A 22,048-nucleotide genomic window follows, 5' to 3' on the forward strand; every position below is an offset into this window, starting at 1 on the left:
AATGGTTTTTCTGCTGTTTGTTATTAAACCTAAGGGAAGTTTCCAAAATGTGTCAGGCAAAATAAAGTTTATTCACGCCCATTGAGGAATATATGATCCCCCACCCCCCATTTCTTTTAAAAGCAACCACAAAAAACTATAAACACTGTTTGAACAAAATTTGGAAACCCTTTCCTCTGATTCTAAAGTAAAATACAGGGAAGCATGGAGAAACATTTTGTTCCTGGCAAGGTTTGTCTCTAAGGAATAAGGAAACAAGTTTAGTTAAAATTTAAGATTTTATGCTTTTCTTGACTGTTGAACTAATCTGATTTATCATTTCTGGTGATATATTTTCTCTATGGAAGCTCAGTTATTGTATATTTGATGCATGGAATCCCTGTACACCAAAGTCTTTCATATTAGCATATTTTTATGCTTAGGCGTCCCTGATTGAATTGGTGATAAATGGCACATATATATAAATAAACAAACATGCACCATTCCATCTTGTAATCTTCTCCAAGCTCATCTTCTCATTTGTAATTTTTTTTTCCTATTGGAGATTGCTTCGAGACACAGTCTCTGATTTAGTAACACTGTAAGTTTATGTTCTCCAATCTTGTTCTAGCATGTGATTACTTAGTAAATATAAATATTGATTTTAACTATTCCTTGTGAGATTGATTTAGCACCCAAAGGAATGGGAAAAGTAGATTTCCCTAGTTGCGTATCACTATGCTTCAAAGACAGGAAGTGAAGCTATATAATTTATTTTAGCTTTAACATTCTTAAATGTCATGGTCAAGGAAGACTCGCATATCACTTTTACAGACTGAGGTTAATGGGAAGGGTAGCAGGCAAGAGGCTTCCTCTGGAAAATAGGTGGTGGCGGCAATAAATACCAAACAGCTACACCAAGACAGGGAGGTTGGACTAGAGATGTAGCCCCAGAGGTCTTTCTAGGAGTGGTTTAAGATCTTCAAACCTTCTTTATATGAGCTCATGCCTACTCTCACTCATAATCTATTCAACCTCCTTGATTGTTAAATATGCCAATCCCTCCGATTGTTAAATATGCCACAAACGGTGGGCTAACACATTGCTACAATATAATTCAAGATTTTAAACAGGGTAGGTCCGTGATGGTGAACCTATGGCACGTTTGCCAGAGGTGGTACGCAGAGCCCTTTCTGTGGGCACATGCACCATCACCAGCTTCTCTTCTGGATTCCATTGTGCACATGTGTGCTGGACAGCTTGTCCGGTGTGCATGCACGTGACGGAACCCAGAAGTGCATCTGGCTGCCCGCATGCATGCGCAGCAGCCAGTGCTCTCTTCTGGGTTCCAGTGCTCCGGTGCATGTACTCCAGTTTCGGCACTCAATGCCGAAAAGGTTAACCATCACGGCTGAAGATCAGGGCAACATCTATCCTCCAACAGAAAACTACATCATGCCATGGTTTGATATGTGAGCCCTTTCGGTTAAAACCAAAAGGTCATTGTAATTGTAATAGACAACAAGACCTGGCTCCTTTTTCTGTAAGTTAATACAAAGAACTATGTGGGTGATTTAATTACCTGGATTTCCTTACTGAGGGATGAATATTTAAACAGCCTCATTCGTGGTGCTTTTTTTTTTTAAAAAGAAAAGAGAAATTGCTCATATGTGGATGTAGGGTTGTGGCTCTAACTGTTAAATTTGAAAGTTTACAATCTTTCATACTTTGTGGAAACTGAAGTAAAAAAAAAATAGCTGATCAATAGAAGCAGCTTTTGAAAACTCTGAATGTCAATGCAGAAGCTTTTTGTTAAATACAAAATGGACATGGGGGATAAATGAACAAGTAATATTAGATTTACAAGGAATAATATTTGTGTATAAGACACAGCCTTTGCCACAATAGATCACTGTTGCACTTTTCTTAAGTGAATGATGTCTGCTGAGAGTTTCTCAGAATTCTGGAAGGTAGTCTATACCTGTGGACACACACAGATTACAAAATTCAAGGCTAGAAATAGAGTAAGGATGGCAGCTTTTATTGCAAGCACAAAACCAGTGTGACTATTTTCTATTTTTGTTGTTGTAACTAATAATTTAGACCTCACTTTCATTTACAGTATACGCCTCTGTTCTTGTAAAAAAGTAGTGTTCAGAACTGTATACAGAATGAAGAAACAATGTACAATAGAGTATTAAAAGTGTGCATCATAATTAATATTTCAACTCTATTTTTAGATTTTAAAGAAAACAATAGCAATTTAACGATAGAAATGTTTTATTCTGCAGCAAAGCAGCACTACAGTGTCCAATCATCACTACTTATAATATAAATATAATCAGGAAAACAGTAAGGATAAACCACAGATGTACAACACACCATCATTGTCAGAAGCCTTCCCCAGAAAAACAAGATCTAGCCACTTAACTCCTAACAAAAGAGAAAAAAGGAAGTTCCCTTGAGCCTTACTCATTTTTCAATTAAAGATATGCTCTTCACAATGGCTTACCCTAATCCTGGGGGTGGAGGGGCAAAAGGCATGGTAATTGAGAAAGTGCCTAAAGTTGATAATAGAACTATCTGTTCACCAGAATTCTCTTTCAACTTCTAAAAAATGTAGAGGGGAAGATTTTGAGTAAGTCCCTAAGGCATGACCTGCTAGCAACAATTACCATCTATGTTAGCCATTGGTAAAATATATTTCCGCCAGTAGTTACAAAACTGAACAGGAAGACTTCTTACTAAGCTACAGAAGAAGATTTTGGTTGCTCTAGCAACATACTCTCATATAAATTGTTTGTCAAGCAGAATCTCAAGGAATGTTTGGGGGCTATCTGAGACTTGCAAAACCTTTTGGGAAAAAGACATTGTCTTCATTCCCTCAACCTCTTTTGGAAGGGAAGAAAACAGGGTGACCATCAGTAGCCAAAATAGATGGACACAGTTACAGGAGCAATGGGTACATCATTGCAAGAATTCAATGACCAAGTTGAGTCGAAACTCTCTGTGTTGTTCCTAGGAGTTGGAAACAGCTTGATGGTCCATAATGAATCAATCAACCACTTACGGACTATGATTTTCTGCAAATGTCCAATATTTGCACAGGGTTTTTTTTTTAATATGGAAGAAGTGATGGAGCTAAAACTTGGGAAAAATAATATAGTTGCCTTCTTTAATAGATGTACATCTTGCCATTAGCCAGATTCCCAAATATTTAACTTTTTTGGTTATCTACATGTCCATCTTTTCCATCAACTCATTTTTCTGTTTATTTGTAAGGTTCTTTGTCAATAGTCTTAGTCTTTTCATTGTTTATTTTAAATCCTGCCACCACACCAAACTCTTCTATTTTTTTACTAATTGGGGTCCTGTTTCTAGGAGTTCCTCCAGAATAAAGTCATCTGCAAATGCTTGTACTTTGCATTGTTCTTTTTTTTAATCTTCAGGCCTTTTATTTCCTGGTCTTGTCTGATCTGTCTGAGTAGGTCTTCCGGGGTTAATATAAATAGTAGAGGGGATAGTGGACATCCTTGTTTTTCCCCTTGCTTATGTTACATTTTTCTGTTGTTTCTCTGTTTATTATCACATTCACTGTTTGGTTGGAGTATATTTCTTGAATTATCTTTACAAAGTTTTCTCTAAAGTTCATGTTTTTCAGTTGTAATATCATGGACACAATTATGATGTATAATATTATGTATTTAAAAAGAGGTTATACCAGTGATAGCAAACCTTTTTGTAAAGGTGTGCCAAAATTGTGCTATCGTGTGCATGCATGCCCACACCCACAATGCAATGACCTACCACCTTCACATGTGTGTGCGACCACACCCCCATGCATGCACACATGAGTTTCCACCCTCCCCAGGCTCCAGAGGCTTTCCCGAAGCCTGGGGAGGTTGAAAACGGCCTTCCCCAGCTCTCTGAAAGGCCAAAAATCAGCTGGCTGGGGTGCGCATGTGCGCTGGAACAGCTCGTGTGCTGGCAAATACGTGCCACCTGTAGCACGTGCACCATAGGTTCGCCATCATGGGACTATACTATGAGTAAGAGAAAAATGATCATGATTAGGGTGTATAACACCATGTACATTTAAAATGGATTTGATATAACCAGTATACTGATGTTGCAAAATTGAATCTGTGATGTAGAATAAAGGAAAATGTGCAATAAAAATATTTTTTAAAACTTGGGAATAATGAGAAAACACTATTGTATACTGTATAAGAAAATAACTATATTTGCTCTGAGTTGAAAGGATAGGTTAATAGTCTTTTTTTCCCCAAGAACAATCTAAACAGTCTAAAATGTTTGCTGTGATGTAGGGAACCTTCTCATATAGGCCACTAGGCTCAATCACCCCATGGAAAAGAAGCTACAGTATGAAGATTGGCCACCTCTATTCATGATGGCTGTGAACAATTGGGTTGGGTGATATTCCTCCCTCCTTACAGAGGCTTCAAGATAAATTCTTCTTCTCTTCAGAAGAAAATGAGAAAATTGCCTGGAGAGGGTGATGTCTCTTTTGGGACTTCCTGAGCAGCTTCTTTCCATCACAGCTGACTATCAAAGAACTGATGCCAAGTCACCTCCTTCGCCTTCTCTTCCCACCTCCACTCTTCTCCCCTTTCTGCATTGCGTCTTTTTCAGTTTATAAGCTTCAGGGCAAAAGCAGCTTGGTTTTTTTATTATTATTATTATTCAGTAAACCATCCTGGGAGCTTCCAAGCTGAAGAATACAGTACAAATGCTTTAGGCAAAAAAATAGTTACAAATTCATCAACACTTTCTCTTCACCGGGGCCAGTTTTCTATAAAGTTTTAATCATGAATTTTCTTCAGCAGCACCTACAGATGGAATGATCTTCCCACTGAGATTAGGCAGGTGTGCAGCATGGACAACTTCAGCCAAAAAGGAAAGAACTCTTTGTCTGCTGAAATATTCTTCTGACGAACCTACTGCCAGCTACCTGAAATGATTGTGCTGTCATAGCTTACAGAGTTTATTATAAATGGTAATGTTATTTGAGTAGTTTAATGTTTTACTAAAAGTATATAAACTATAACATAATTCTATTACATATTATATTATTATTACTATCATCATTAAAAAGTAGCATTGCAAAGAATAACATTTGGCCACCTAAAGCGATCCCCATGCAAACATCCTCACAAGAAATTTAACATGAAAGTCTTGAAAGTTTGGGGTTTTCTGAAAGAACAAAGCATTTCTTTCTACATACAAAATTTTGGTCATCTCTGTGTTGAAAATTTGTGTAGCAAATTTCTATAACACTAAACATTAAATCAACTTATTTCATTCTAGTTAATAGTCGTGACACAATGTCATAATTTATCGCTAATATGTACCAATGATTAAAATGCCAAAACTGTTTTTATAAATAGCAAATATACACAATCTGCCAAAATATGTCACATCCCACAGCAATGTCTCATGGAAACTAGTCTTGCACAATAAAATCTTACTACATTCAAGCTGAAAGAATGTCTACACTATCTTGCTCTTGCTTTTGATCACACTTTAAACATTAGTCAAGATTATTTATGCCCTTTCTATCAGAAATCATCATGGACAAGCAAAATAAATAAGTTGTATCTGACAACTAAATATTGCTAGACACATTTAATATCATGACTTCATCTGATTGACATAGCCAAAAAAGGAATTTGAATCTATAGACAGGCAAAAACTGCAAATTTGGACAATTCCCATCCGCTCCCCCAACATACACATTCATTACCAGAGGGGGAGGGGAGAGAATGTATGGCAAAATACAATGGATCAGGCATACTGTCCCAGAATGCATTTAATAATATAAAGGCTTTGATAGCCTTCAAAGTATGTAATGCTTCCAAGAGCACAACCTTCATTATTTTAAAAAAAAATCTACTTCAGTAACACTAGGCAAGCATTATGTTCCATATTAATTCTAGGAGAAGACTGAAAACAACTAGAAGTTAACCTTTTGCCCGACTTCAGAAACAAGATCTCCGAAGCATATTGCCTGGTAACTGGAAAAACTTTTCTTGGATTTTTGGTCTCGTACACACCAAGTTCAACATACTAAAATGACTGCACAAAGTACAGTACTTAATTCTTTTTAACAAGTTTCAATTCCAACAAAGTAAAAAGCCCAAACTGATTGAGGCCAAAGGAACTTAATGAGAAACAAATATTTATCACAAATATTTTGGATGAAACTTGGCCTATATACATCAAAGCAGCAGGTTGGAAGAATAATGCATTTAATTCATGCCTTATTAGCGTAACAAGATGTCAGATATGGAAACACTTAGAAAGGTGTTGAAAGTGAAAAAAATCATTCTGACCTAATACAAATGCTTACATTTCATTTATAAATGGAAGTAGCTCAGTTTGCTATACTTGCAATGGAATCACATTACTGCAACAGCAGGCAGGCAGACAGACAGACAGACAGATAGGTGTGTGTGTGTAAGAGAGAGAGAGAGAGAGAGAGAGAGAGAGAGAGAGAGAGAGAGAGAGAGAGAGAGAGAGAGAGAGAGAGAGAGAGAGAGAGAGAGAGAGCATGTGCATAGAAGCTTAGGAAAAATATTGGAGCAAGGTAAAACATTTCAGCCTAGCTGCTCATGTGCAATTCTTTTTTTCCAAAGGAAAAAGAAATATTTGGTCCATTAGTAACCATTCCACAGAGTATTCCGATTAATGTGAAAAACATAAAACCCAGAGTAATGTATTTGTGAGAATAAATGCATTTGGAGGTCTCTATGGATCGTCAAGGATATTGTATTTTTAGTATTGCATCACAATTTATCTTCATCAGCAATGAGCTGAAATTACCAGATTCCAATTAATGTGTTTCTTATGTCAGACTGAGGGGAAATTAAATTGGTGCTACATCAGGTGGTAAGGAGTTTGAAGTAAAGAGAATAAATATTTCACTCATTTACATTATAATCAGTTATTAAATATTTACAGTTATGTTTCCTTTCCTCTCTCTCTCCACTCAGCCCCAATTTCAGATTCTTTAGTTCCAAATTAAAACCACACTTTAAAAACAATTTAAAGAGAAATAAAATATAGTAACTTAACAAGAGTATCTTTCAGAGAAAACAATCAACACACATTAACAAGGAGTCATACAATGGTGTGAACAATGGCACATCTTCATTTGGCCACACCGCCTTTGACATAGATTGCGTGTGTGTGTGTCTGCGTGCATGCACGCGCGCACACACACACACACACACAGAGTATATCTGTATTCAGTTGAACACGTAATTCCAAGAAGTCTGCCTATGTTTCAGTATCCATGGGAAATTCCCATAGCTGTAGGACATAGGCACATAGTATTTCCCTATTGCTTCTGCACTAGCTATAGCTTTCATAATAACAAAATAAGTATGAATGCAAACTGGTCAGATGTATTTTTCTCTTATTCAGCTGCCATGGTGTTAACAGTGTGAAAACAGTGATTTTCCCATATTTTTACAACATATGGTCTTTGCTGCTGAACATGCAACAGAAAATAGTGAAGTGGAGAACTAAGAGTTAAAATCCCTCCCCTCCTTTCACCAGTATTGATTTGCTTCGTTTTTGACAGTGATCAACATTTGTATCAGCCTTGCAAAACTGGCTATTTTGCATTTCAAGAAAACAAACATTCACCTTATATGAATGTCTTGTGTCTTTTACAGGAAATCAACGCATCGATCAGTTTCCTATATCATATGCACAGAAATTCAATATATTCTCTCTTCATCAACCTGTTTCATTATTTTTTTAAAGGAGAAGCGATCTGATGATACTCTTATTACCACATTTCAGCTCAAAGCTCTTCTTGCAGTTTAAATAAATAAGCACAAAGGACTTCTAGAAGGAAAAAAGGTCCTTTGATATGTTTATTATATACTTCAATTATAGCTTTATTCTGATAATATCTAGGCATTAATGTCCATGGTGCTTTATCAGGTGAAATAGTTACATCCAGATGTCTTGTCTTATTTGCAAAAAGCTGATAACCAGGTGTTGCCTGGCTATTTATTTATAGGGGGAAAATGTCCGGACAAAACATAATTTCTAATGTTGGATTTTCCCCCTTACTAGAGGGAGTCCCCTTTTGAAGCCATTACTATGGCAATTCCACTGCGCTGTATAGTAGAAACCACTTTATGGCAGTACAGTAGAAGCCATTTTAAGGCACAACAGGCTGTATCTTAACAGAACACACCCCGAGAGGTGTTAGGGGTGTCTTACTCCCACAATATTTTTCTCCAGAGAGTAAGTCATCTGTGTACCAAGTTTGGTTGAAATTGCTCAAGGCATTCCAGAATTACACTGGAACAAACAAATAAACAAACAAACAAACACACACACACACACATGCTGGTCTTGTTATATTTGGGTCTTTTCCCGTGTAAGAAAACTTTTCGGCGAGGTCTCACTCGCCATCTTCAGGCTGGAGTTTTCAGCTTAAAGCATGGTCGGAGCTGCCGTCTTTCTATAAATCTTGGTGTGTGTGTGTGTGTGTGTGTGTGTGTGTGTGTGTGTGTGGAGTGCTGGCTTCATTTCAGTAAGTGGAATGATTGGTGGTGTGGTTGTATCAGGATTGGTAGATTGGTGCTGGCTGTGGGTCCGTTGTTGTTTCATGTTGTAACAGCCTGGGTGGTGGGTGGGGCGTTCTTGTGTTCTGCGATGCGTGCATTTATTCTCCTGTTTGTTTGTCCTATGTATGTTGCATGGCAGATTTTGCATTGTATTTCATGGACTCCTTGGTTTTCTAGCTGGATTTTGTCTCTTAAGATGTTGGCTATTTTTTGGTCAGTGTTGAAGGCTATCTTGATAGCCCTGATATTGTGTTTGTGGAGAATTTTGCTGATTTTATCTGTGGTGCATTTAATGGAAGGGAGGAGGGCGATGCCATTGTCCTGTTCTGTGTCTCAGTTTTTTGGGGGAGTCTCCCTTTGGGTTAGGTTGGTAATTGTTTATCTTTGGAATCCGTTAGAGATTAATACGTTTGTGAGAGTGTGTAATTCAGTTTTCAGGTGGTCTTTGTCGGCTAGGCGTTTGGTTCTTGAGATGAGGGTCTTGGCTACAGAGTTGATCTGTGCAGGATGGTGATGGGATTGTGCGTTTAAGTAGCAGTTGGTGTGTGTTTTTTTCCAGTAGATGTTGTGTCCTAGGGAGCCACATTAATCTCCAATGGATTCCAAAGAAAAACAATATCCATAGGACAAATGAACAGGAGAATAAATGCATGCATCGCAGAACACAAGAACACAGTAAGAAAAAAAGAAAAAAACTTCCTTCCTTTTCCAGCACTTTAAAGCTACAGGACATGAAATTAATTTTGAAGGAACCAGGTTGATCTTCAAAACTGAACACTTCAACAAGAGAATAATTATGGAAGCTATCGAAATAAAGAAACACTCCCAAAACATGAATAAACGTGATGAAACCTCCCACCTACCAGACATCTGGAAACCAGCCCTAGTCAACAAATAAGCCCCACCCACCACCCAGGCTGTTACAACACGAAACAACAATGGACACACAGCCAGCACCAATCTACCAATCATGATACAAGAACACAACCAATCATTCCACTTACTGAAACAAAGCCAGCACTCCACACCAAGATATATAGAAAGACAGCAGCTCCGACCATGCTTTAAACCCAAAACCCAGCCTGAAGATGGTGAGTGAGACCTCACCAAAACGTTGCCAAGACAATCTCAATCTTACACAGGAAAAGATCCGAATACAACAAGAACAGCATACCTATGCCCGTGAAAATCTATGAAAACACACACACACACACATGATGCTAGATCAGATGAGATTTCTGTCATAACAATGGAGGGAACTGTTAGCAACACTAAAAATAATGGACATTTTAGGAGTCATAAATAGGGTCCTGAACAAGGGTTAAAAATCAAAATTAGTAACTGATATTCCTTATTTTCAAAGCAGGGCACACGGATTATATCAGAAAAAAGCTATGCTTACTAGATTATTATATCCTATTTCAGAACAACCAAAAGAATACAGAAAACTTGTAGTGTAGCTTTTAGAAACAGATTCCACTATGTTAATAGTTTCTTTATATCGAGATTATATTTAATGCAACATTTTTACTCATTATTTCAGTTAGGAAGTAGAAGGAATGCTTATCTAATTTACACATGACACAATATTGAGTGAGGTTTTTCATTAGCCAGAAGACAGAAATAATTTTCAGCTGTGAAACAACATAGGGTAGGAGCACAAATAATCTCAGGGAAAAACATTCTAGAAAGCAGGAATTGCATTTGGGTAAGTATGCTTTCTGGATCCTGGAAGATTACATTCTTTAAGTGATAGGACCTGGAACATATCTCTCTGGTGGACTATGCAGAAATGCTTGAAGATAGCTGGTCTCTCAGATGGCCTATGTCTTGGACTTTAAAGTGACAACCAGCACCTGGAAGCTAAACAGTAATCAGTGCAGCTCACAAAGCAGTGTAGTGACGATACATGCATAATGTGGCACTTCTATTACTGTCTATTCACATTCTGGACTGGCTGCAGTTTCGTTATAGTCTTCAGAGAAAGCACCAAGTAGAGTGCATTATAGTAACTCAAGTGCAAGGTGTCTAGAGTATGAATGATTGTCCAAAGGACCTCACAATCCAGAAAAGGATAGAACTGGCATGCAAGATATACCTGTGCAAAGTTCTCTTGGCTACAATGTCCACCTGTCCTTAAATCAGGAGCTGAGAATCCAAGAAGGTGCCCAGATTGTACAAAACCTCGAATGGTGAAGTGCAATCCCTTTGAGAGTCAGTGAAGGAATACCTCCAAATATAGCATGTCCAAACAGTCATAGTTACTCAGCCTTGTCAGAATTGAGCTTCAGTCTATTCTTCCCCATCAAGATCCACACAATATCCAGGTGCTGAGTCAGCAGCTTAATTAAGTTCCTTGGTCAATCAGGATTCATGATGTACAGTTTGGTATCATCTACATAGTGATTATACCTGACCATAAAACGGTAAATGACCTCACCAATGGTTTCCTGTAGAAGTTAAACAGCTTATTATTAGTGTTACATTAGTGTTTTTTCCCAAACTTGACAACCTTTATGATGTGTGGACTTCAACTCCCAGAATTCTCCAGCTATCATGCTAACTGGGCAATTTTGGGAGTGGAACTTCACACATCTTAAAGTTGCCAAGTTTGAAAAACACTGTGTTACATCATGAAGGAATGCCAGAAGTTTATGTCTGATTTAAAGCCTTGTGATTGAATATGTCATGAAAAAACACATTTGGAGAAAACCATTTGAATTGCAAAGGTGAAATGAGAAACCTCAGCAGAAACTGAAGAAACAGCTGCAGCACTAAGCAGATCAAATTATATTTTTAAATAATTTCCACTTCATTAGCAATGAAGTAATCAAGAGCTCTTCATAAAGTGACTAGCAACACTTGATATGCGTAACAACAAACTGTAGAGAAAATTATTTATAAGTTCCACAGACTATTTTTGAAGGGAGGGAAATGAAAATGCACTTTTCAATTTAAATTTAGCAAAGCATAACAAATATTATGCAGAGAATGAAAAGTATTATCTCTTGTCCGAAAATGCCGAGACTTAACATTCCCTAATTAGTTGAAGCCATAATAAATAACTGATTTTTGTATTCATTCTCCTTTTTTATGATCTGGGAGTTTTTTTGTTTTTTGTTTTGCATTCTTTCCAGTCATCAATATTTTAATTATTTTTTTGCCCAAAGGGGAAAAACAATTAGATAATTGTAAAGAATGCAAAAATAGCAAGTTAAAAGAGACATTTCTAAAACAACTACCTCCCCCAATACACTTTACAATCTACTTTTACTGGTTATGTTCCTTTATACAATGCTAAACTAACTATACGATGAACTCAAGCAATGTCAAATAATAATTCAAACCAAGTTGCCAAATCAAAGCAGTTCTAAGTCCAATGACTAACGGAGGAGCTCTGCTCAAAGGCAAGTTTTTTGGTCATGGAATGAACATTTGTGTTGGATGAGTCAACCAAATGAGTCACTTGGTTGAGTTGGGCCACTATAGAAATTGAATTTAAAAAATATTTTGCTAGCATGTAAAATTTTACGATAGCGTGCAGAATCTGTTAAGTATCCTTTCTTTGGTATTGCTGTGGATTGACACTTCCCATCTATTGGCTACTATGTCATTTTACTGGCATAGTTTTGTTACAATAGTTTCTTTATGGATTCTTCTCTTGCTTGCCATATTTTTGTAGCAATTCCATCAGTGGCTTTCCAATTTGGTAACAATTGGACTGATGGTCTAATTTTATTTCTAATACTAGAGATTCCTGTAAGCAGGGAATATCTTTTATAGTGCACTGACATTTCTTTTGTACAGAATGTCAGTATACTCCATATTTGTTTCTTCTTCAAATCAGTCACTCTTAATTGGCATTCTTTGGTGTAGCAATTTAAGGTTGGGACATTGTTCAGAGTTTAAAAAACTTCCCTGGTTTTTCCATGTCCAACATCTTTACAGATGTTGCTCTAATACTGTTTTTTGTGTTTTCTAACAACTCTCAGAAAATCTTTATGAACTTCTTTCTAAAAACTCTCTAAAACTTTCTGTGTAGCTTCCTTCTAAGTTCTTTGTCTTTCTTGATTTTGGCTTCTCGTTTCTTCTTGGCATTTGCTACCATTTGTTCCAAAATCGAGTCTGCTTATGACCAGTATCTTAAGTTCCAACCATTATAAAATTCCTGTGGTCACATGATTGTGATATGGGTGTTTGACAACTAGCTTGCAACTATGATGGTTGCAGCATCTTCCAGTCACATGATCGCCATTTCATTGCTGGCAGAAAGTCACAAATGCTGATCACGAAACACTACACCTAATGATGATGTGGATTTTTTCTAATGATTGCAACTGGACTTGTCGGAATGGCAGTCACAAGTTTGCATGCTCATGTGACATTGTGCTTTGTGTTGTTTACTAACAGAGTTCCTGGTCCCAATTACCATCATTAACTGAGGACTACACTTATACCATATGATAATATCCAGGTTTTTTTCCAGCTGTGTTTACAGACCATAAAGCAAAGACGTCAGGGATGTTTAACTATTCCCCAAATGCTTAAACTTGAAACTTTTTCCTCTCATGCTTCCAAATTAATAGATACTTGGAACAGTATTATTTAGTGTCCTTGAAATCAGATAGTTATCCTATGTTTACAAAATTGGACAACTTTAAACAGGGAAACAATGGTAATTCCCTTGCTAATTTCAAAAAATTTAGGAGGCATGGAGAAACTGGATCACATTTCTTATAAAATGCAAGAATATCCCAAGTTTGCTAGCTTAATAAAGATAAAACTTTATTACAGGTAAGTAGAGGTAAGCTGCCTATTTTGCTATATTATATCACATACAGAAAAGTTGCTTTGTTTGCTTGGTTAGTTAGAGTCAGCAACCTGTTGATTGAAGCTGCAATGTACTGCTAATTTACTCCATAGTAGGCCTTCTTAGATCAAGAGCACTGTCTGGATTCAGAGGACTCTGACCTAAGGATAATGATGTCCCCAGAGAGGAGAGAGCTGGCAGGGAATGTGTTACCCTCTTAGGCCAATTAGGGTTGCCTTTGAAGTTAATGGTGATTATGCCCCTAAAATGTACCCAGAGAACTATTTTAGTATTGACAGAAAAGTAAAATACACAGCTGAGTAACTGACACTGAATTATTAATGCTGCATTAAAAAGCTTGAGAGCCTCTAAGGTGCTACATTTTCTCTTTGATGGGCTTTGGCATTTAGACTAACTGGTTATTAGTGTTTTTCAAGTGATTGTTTTCTTTCAGAAGGTAATAATATTATGTGACTTTGGTAGACAGCTGCAACACTGCTCATATTGTGGCCACTGTAGCAACTACCACAGGAGAGAAAATATCAACAACATACCATTCTCAGCCACCTATACATAAAACATATTGTACATCTCTTGTTTCACTGTTTATTGATATGTACAAATTCACTGACAATAATAGCAATCTTTCAATCTTCTGGCAGAGGGAATCAGATTTTGAATGACAGTGTATTGTCTTCATCTGCCACAACCTACTGACAAGATATTTCCCCACTAGACAAATTAAAGTGCCTGAAACTCAAAGCTGATATTGCTGAAAGAAGGCAGAAGATTATATACAATCTTCTACACATATTGGAGTTGTTGCAGAAAAAGTGGTTTAATGATCCAAAAAAGACAAAAATCTAGTCTCAACAAAGTAGAGACTGGCAGGATTAAATGTTTATACAATGGAATGTGGCCATTAGATAATTACAGATTCTTTCTCTATTACCTAGTATTAAATGTCACTCTATTTTACTTGACAGTTGTGGCAATTCATTTAAACTTGGAAAAAGGTTGGAAGGTCAAGGCTTAGAGATTCCAATAATTAACTACAACTGATAAGCTTTTAGAAACCTGGCTTATGTAAAATTTATCAGTCATTCACACTGATAAGATAGGATCCAAATCCTTCTTAGGTTCTAAGTTGAGAAACTAAACATTTGGCACTGTTTTTAAACCACTGAACAGTAAATTACTATCAAAATAAAGTAACATTGTGTATTGTCATCATACTTATAGAAAGCAATGCTTTAAGGCTCTCACACAGAATTTACATACTTAGGAAAAGCTGATCCTTTAACTTCCAAAAACCTGAGAATTTTTTAAAAGATCTATGGCTTATAGAAGGTGTCAGATACCCTCTTCATATTACTAATTGTTTCAGGCCTGTCTTACATTTTTTAAATACATGATTTATCTGTTATATTTGATTTTTCTTCTTAATAATTAATCTTGGACTGTAAATAATATTTGCAGGGAAAAAACCCAAAGGTTTGACTTTTGTTTGTGCTTTATGAAACTATAAAAGAAAATGAGTCAGGGAAATAGGACTACAAAATAATGTATCCCTATTTCACATATTAATCCTAGAAAAAAATAATTTGACACCTTCACATAAGTTATTGAATGTTTTGGCATGTTTTTATTCTATCAGAATGTTTATAAACCAAGGACTGAAATTTATTCCATAAGTTTTTCACAAAATCTTATGAGTTGTAGCATTCTTAAGAACTATGTTAGATAAGGGTAAAGTGAGATTAGGGGCTAGGAAACATATTTTGTGAGCACTGAATCAAAATAGATTTTCAGTAACTAGCACAATATTGGATTCATACGACTTATGCAGCAGAGCTATTACAAAATGGATCTAGCAAAACTGGGGAAATAGCTTTGCTGATCTAAAAAGCTTTAAAAATGTTATATATATGAAAATAATATTTTACCATACAAATGTTAAGGATTTTTTTTCTGGAAAGGTTTTACCATTAATGGCAGATCACATGATTTGCATACAGAAAATCCTGGCTACAATTACTGGTACCTTAGATTCTTGGGCATGGCAAAAATCCAGTTTCAGCTCTATGGCCAGAATCTAATTTTGGAAGTTTCAAGGACCCATTTTTAAGGATGAACATAATAAAAGTGGATGCATCTTGTGTGATGATTATAACAATGTTCTTTTCATGAGCTTAAACATATCAGGTTGTTTTGGCAGAACCTCTCTCAACTATGTTTCCAATTTATCATGGGATAATTTAACATGAAATTGTTCCTGGCATCAAGAAAAAACTGCTCGCTGCAATAGGTAATTCCAAATACTGAGTATCTCTGGAGTGCTAGAAATTATTCATTATTTGCTTGCATGCTACAAATATTTTTTAAAAAATATTTTGTTCTCTATTAATTCTTATTGTATTTTACAGTTCCAGGAGTCTAAGCTCAGATTTATGTCGTGTAGCCGCTGTTTAACGTAACAAATGTTAATCTGTTAATGTAAATTAAATCCTATCCGATTTCCTATATTTTTAGGGCTCTAGCTTGTTCAGCAAAAGTATAAACCATGATTACATAATGCATAACTGATTCATGGTTCTGCTCAGTTTGCTAATCTGATTTGCTAGAATTATCTTTTTTGACTTTAGATGCCTTTTTTCAGGTCCATAAAATGAGGAAAGCAACTGGTTCTAGACTTCTCATCTAAGCTATAGTTTTGAAAGGTATGAAAGTAAAAATAACCAAGAATGTTAGTTCACATAATCGATCTGAGTTCTTCTACCACATGTTTTTCCGAGTACTTCCATTAAAAAACATGCACCTTGTTCTCCAGTAAAGAAGCATTTCAGAGCATTTCATTTCAGTTCTGCCAGCTTGCTATTTCATGGTAAGAAATGAAATCCTTGTAACTCTCTGCAGCTATGGCTTTGATGAGATTAATGCATAATAATACTAATATTGCTTCTTTTATTCCAGTGGAGTGTATAGAAAGGTTCTAAGGAATCGCGTAGTGACAGAATAGCACATTATATGGAACAAAGCTGAAATGAACAAAATTTTTAGGATTGTAAAGTCTTTTGGAAGCCACAATTACTACAGGTAACACTGGCAATACCACAGGATTTCTCAAGTGGCCTCATTCGCCGCAACCAGAATTTGCTCAAAATTATGTTTTCCTTTAAAATACTCGTAGGCTGCTGACAAGGATATTAGCTCCCCTTTAATCTCCGAGTATGATGCCATGCAGGAAAATTGTTACCTGGCAATATTTTTTATAATGGCATCAAACGACTAAATAGTAAAAGATAAATGATAAATTCAGAAACAGCCCTTCATAGGCAGACCAATATCCTCTGACTTCTTTACATTCTGCTACATGCTGTTCCCTGGGATAAGCTCATATTTCAAATAAATCCAATTCTGTGGTGCCAAGCAGAAGAAAAAACGGCAATCAAAAATTACAAGGTGGGCTCAGAATGAGGGCAAAGGTTGTTTTTTTGGGTGGGAGGGTGCCTGCAAGTTCACTAATAACTGATATATTTTTTGATCACTTCATACTTCTGTTTAATGTTACACTGTCATTCTAAATTTGCTTGTCTTTATTATCATGACAACTGGTTTAACACGCAGGAAGCTGTTTTATGCAATTTGTTTGTTGTCTTGAAAAAAACACTGAGATATTTGTGAGAAGTTCTGCTAATCTTATCAAAATTATTTTAGCTGCCCTAATAATTTCTATAACTCTAGCTTGGCAGGACACGTGTTATCAATTTTAATTTTGCTTCAGAAAAAAGATTGATTGGAAGTTCTTACAGAAAATGATGTAAAACAGAGCCATTATTTCAGATTAGGTTAAGTGAAAAATTAGCTCCAAACTATGTATCCACAAACTCAGTTCACTGCTGTAAGTGATAAAAATTGCATTTGTTTGCATTTCTATCTGGCATACATAATTCACCCTGAATATGCACATTTTGATTTTTATTTATACCAATAAAGCGGCACTGTAAAAATAGCAAATTTTCTTTGTCATTTTCCACTTCAACTGCCTTTCATTGCAAAGTATAGACAAGGAAAATTATTCATATCCAATCTGAACCTCTTAGCAAACTAAATTACATAGATATGGAATTGTAATGCTCAAACATGTGTTATTCTACCATATTCTTTTCAAAGACAAAATAAGACAAATAAATGTGGGCCCTCCGGAGCACTGGAACGGAATGGTATCCAGCGCTCCGGGCAGGCTCCAGTACGCCCGTACTGGGGCGTACCGCCTGCAACCCACCACTGATGGTAGTTTAACACAATATGTAAATTCAGTTACATATATAAGATGAAAATGATTCAAGAATGTGTTCTTTCCTATATAGAAATGAAAGAAGTCATAACCATGACCTTTTGGTTGATGATGATGCCAAACCAGAAAGTAACACCAATGATAAATACCCTTTGTTACAACAGCAAAATCATACCTTAAAAACTGATTTGCTACTGAGACAGTAATGCATTCCTACAGCATATTTTATGTTGAAAGTGCAAATCATTTTTCAATTTTTGAAATAATTTACCTCTTTAAAAAAACAAATGTTTATTTGTGTATAGTCAAAGTACTTCTGATAGCTCTAAATTAGCAATGACAAATTAAACATGAATCAGATGTCATCTGAAATCCAGGCTCAATTCATATTGGAGAAAGAGAAATGATTTATATTGTTCTGATTTATCATATGGAATTGTAAATCTCAGGTACTTTGTAGAAACTAACTAACTAAAGAAACTAACTTCTTCAAATATAAACTCTTAACAAAGTCTGCGCCAATCATTGTCTCTTTATTTTTGGACAGGTCTTATTTGCTAATTGGGCCTGCAATATTTAAGGTAAAGGTAAAAGGTTTCCCTCGTACATATGTGCTAGTTGTTCCTGACTCTAGGGGGCAGTACTCATCTCTGTTTCAAAGCTGAAGATCCAGCGCTGTCTGAAGACGTCTCTGTGGTCATGTGGTTGGCATGACTAAACGCCAAAGGCACACAGAACACTGTTACCTTCCCACCAAAGTGGTCCCTATTTTTCTACTTGCATTTTTACATGCTTTTGAACTGCTAGGTTGGCAGAAGCTGGGACAAGTAACGGGAGCTCACTCGGTTACACAACGCTAGGGATTCGAACTGCCAAAGTGCTGACCTTTCTGATTGACAAGCTCAGCATCTTAGCCACTGAGCCACCACATCCACAGAAATACTTGCTGATGTACTAATGTCATATTGGACTAAAAGGCCTTAAAAACTAACAATGTTCGCTTAGGCATCATTAAAATACAGAATAAAATATTTAGGCCTTCATACACACCCTTTTTTCCTGTAAAACTATTCTCCCATATCAGCTTTGTACACTGTGTTTTCCCCATGGAATATGATTGCTCTCCCTACTTGTCTCCTTGTTGAACTAAAGTTCTTTCTCCTTATAGCAGTTGGCCTCATAGTTGGTTTTCTCTCTCTCATTTGCTTCATATGTATTCTGGATTTCATGTCTCAAATATAGCAAATTTACATGGAATCCCTCCTTAAAATGCTTTCTCCTGCAACAGGAACAATCCACTTCAGGCAAACTTTCTTCAAGAGACCCAGTGAAGAACGCTCAAGACTGTAGAATAATGAAGGTGTTTTTTTTTAAATGAATCTGATAAAAGTACTTTTTCAACTAAAAGGACTTAGTCAAAGTGGGAGATAAGGCTACATCACTATATAATAATGGAATATTAGGCTATACGGGCTTTTGGTCTGATACAGGAGGGCACCTCTTATGTCTTCATATGCAGTATTAGCTGTGCAAAGGTTTGAAGCTGTCTGATGATGAGCTATTCTAGCTCAACAACTGACCTTCCTCTTCTGTAGCACCTAGCAGTGTTCCTTAATGAGCTACTGCTTGACTTCTATGGATTGAAAAAGAACAAGCTATCCTTGGAAGGAGATGAAGAAGAGAATGTCCTCAGGCTGAAAATCCAAAAAGTTATTATAGCTGGTGTCTTGTTCACATCTAAATTATGCCTGGGGCAGAACACCATTAAACACAGAGACAACTGTGTATGTACTTTCATCATAAATGTTAGGGCAGCAGCCTCAAAGAGCCATGTTTTATGCAGAATAAAACAGGAAGATATTCTGTTTAGTAAATGATTCATATAACATTTTTTTTGAACTTTCAGTTGCATTACTGTTGATATAAACTTTCTCTTGGACCTTACCTTTCTATAATCTCTATGTCTGGGGGTGGAGGGGTAGCTATTCCTGTTACTCTGAAGCATCCTAGATCTTCCTTTCCTAATTGAATGTCATATAATGTTTTATATCTGTATTTGGGAAAGGAGTGTACCAAGGTTGTATGCTATCGCTATATTTCTTTAACTTATGTACAAAACACATTAGGAAAAATGCTGGATTAGAAGAAATAGAAATTGGAATTATAATTGCTGGGAAGAAGAATAACCACCTCAGATATGCTGAGAGTATCCCTTTGATGACTGGAAGTGAAGAAGAATTAAAGACTCTTTTTCAAAAGGTGAAAGAAGACAACACAAAATCTACTCTACTACTCAACCTTAAAGTAAAAACAAAACAAAACAAAGCTTAGGTCAGCAATGCCAGTCCAATGAAAATAAGTAAAGAAGTTGTGTTTCAAAGGTGTCAAAGAATTGATCCCCTTCAGTCATATTTCAAAATCTATATACTACTAAAACTCTCATTTGGATTTGATACATTATAAATTTCTATTGGGCAAAAATCGAGCATAGGGCAAACTTTATCAACAAAGGTACCTCAAATGGACAAACATAGAGAATGCTAGGGCCCATTACTTGATAAATTGATTGCTGCTTCAATGACATAGCACAGCTCCTGCTGTCAGGTGATTGCAGATGATCTTCATTTTCAGTGTTTCCGGAGAGCTTCCCAAAAGTCAATGGAGAACCAGGAAGGAACTGATATGATAGATGATGCTCCTTGTCATCTTCCCACTAGCGCAGCCATTGCTTATGTGCAACTCATAGGGAGAAGGTCAATAGAAAAATGGCACATCCTCCACCAGTTCCTTTCAACTCAAAACTTGCTGGACAGTTGCACACTCCCTGGCTCCCTCCTCATCTGATTCAAAGTAGTAATCACATTTCAGCTAATCGGGATTTCAGAGAAATGTGTCATTCCATATTAAGAAATTACTTTTCTACCAGAAAGTAAAGGCTGTTTTGTAGAACAAGAGACCCAATCCATTATAAATATCTACAATTTTATAACAGAAATAGAAATGCATTTACTGTGCTGTTTTTCACTTGTTCATTGTATTGAAATGTTCAAGTTCAACAATGTTTTAAAACTGCATTTAAAGTACATTATACTTGTAAATATCAAGAATAATGTAGATCAACTTATTTATCTGACACATAAGAGATTCCACTCCCCACCTCTCTCTCACACACACACCATAAATAGTATCTTCATTTTATATAAAAAGTTGAGGATTATTGCCTGACTGAAGCTATTCTACAAATTCCTTAGAATTAAATCTAATTTGTAGAAGCTATTCTATATACTCTTTAGAATTAAATCTCTACAGCTTTAGATCCCTGCTTTTTTATATATATACTATTAAAAGAAAGGAGCCAGTACACATTCAGTACGCATTACATTTGTTGGTTACTACATTAGGAATTGCAATATTGTAATATTTTAGGATTGTTTCATCATTGGAAAACATAGAACAGTGACAGAAAGAAATGTTATTACCTGCACATTTGGTTCGGGTAATCAGTGGAGGGCCTGGCTGACCTGTGCCACCTTCTCCAGGCCTGGTTAGAAGAACACGAATCTCATACTCTGTGTCTGGGTCCAAATGCCACAGCTTATATGTCGGTGCATTGACAGCATGTGTTTCTGTCCAGGTCCCTGTTGTCATATGGTATTCCACCTCTTTCAGGATGATTGGTCCATCCCCAATAATGGAATTTGCATTCAGCTGAATGAGCAGATAGGTTGGTCCAACGCCAAGCAACTGTGGGGGAGCTATTGGTCTAGGAGGTTCTGTAAAATAGAACAAAAGCCAACTGAGTGAGAAAGATAATAAAACAGTAAGATAGTAAGTAAAAATCAAGACAGAGTTCAGAATCGTAAATATTGCACAATATTTATCATTCTAAGTAAATGGATGAATATTTAAACATACTTTATAAAGTTTATTTATTTATGTATTTGATTTCTAAAGCCATCCTTCTCAGCAAGTGACTTATTGTTCTTAGTCAATAATATATAGGCATATATCTGTATGTATGTTTATAGATAAACTTAAAAGTTAAAGAAAAATAAAATACAATCTCTGATTTTCTACAAATGAGTAGCGATGTTTTTTTAAAAGTGAAATTTATTAATGGAAAAATTAAGACAACATATACATTGCTAAATAGAATGAACCCAATAAGAGGCTTCATTTTTCATTACAACCATTTTCCAATTCAATTATGCCTAAAGCTAAAGTTAAGGTAAATAGGGCTTTCTCATTCGGATGGACTACAACAAAACAAGTTCCAAAGCTGAAGAATTAACTAAGCGAAATGCCTACAACAACTATTGCAAGCAATTTCCCAACTCTGTTTTCTCTCTTGGA

General features: G+C 36.2%; 1 protein-coding gene across 8 annotated transcripts in view; it reads right to left on the minus strand.

Annotated features, from left to right (window-relative positions):
• Nucleotides 1-22,048, minus strand: part of PTPRK (protein tyrosine phosphatase receptor type K) — a 415,019-nt gene that overhangs the window by 152,972 nt on the left and 239,999 nt on the right. For all 8 annotated transcript variants that reach the window (XM_081941530.1, XM_081941529.1, XM_081941536.1 and 5 more), the window contains exon 7: nt 21,175-21,468. In XM_081941530.1, the coding sequence (XP_081797656.1) occupies nt 21,175-21,468 (294 nt within the window). The remainder of the gene's footprint in view (nt 1-21,174; nt 21,469-22,048) is intronic.

This window comes from Natrix helvetica (assembly GCF_964273705.1).
Source record: "Natrix helvetica genome assembly, chromosome: 2".
In the NCBI taxonomy this organism is placed as follows: domain Eukaryota; kingdom Metazoa; phylum Chordata; class Lepidosauria; order Squamata; family Natricidae; genus Natrix; species Natrix helvetica.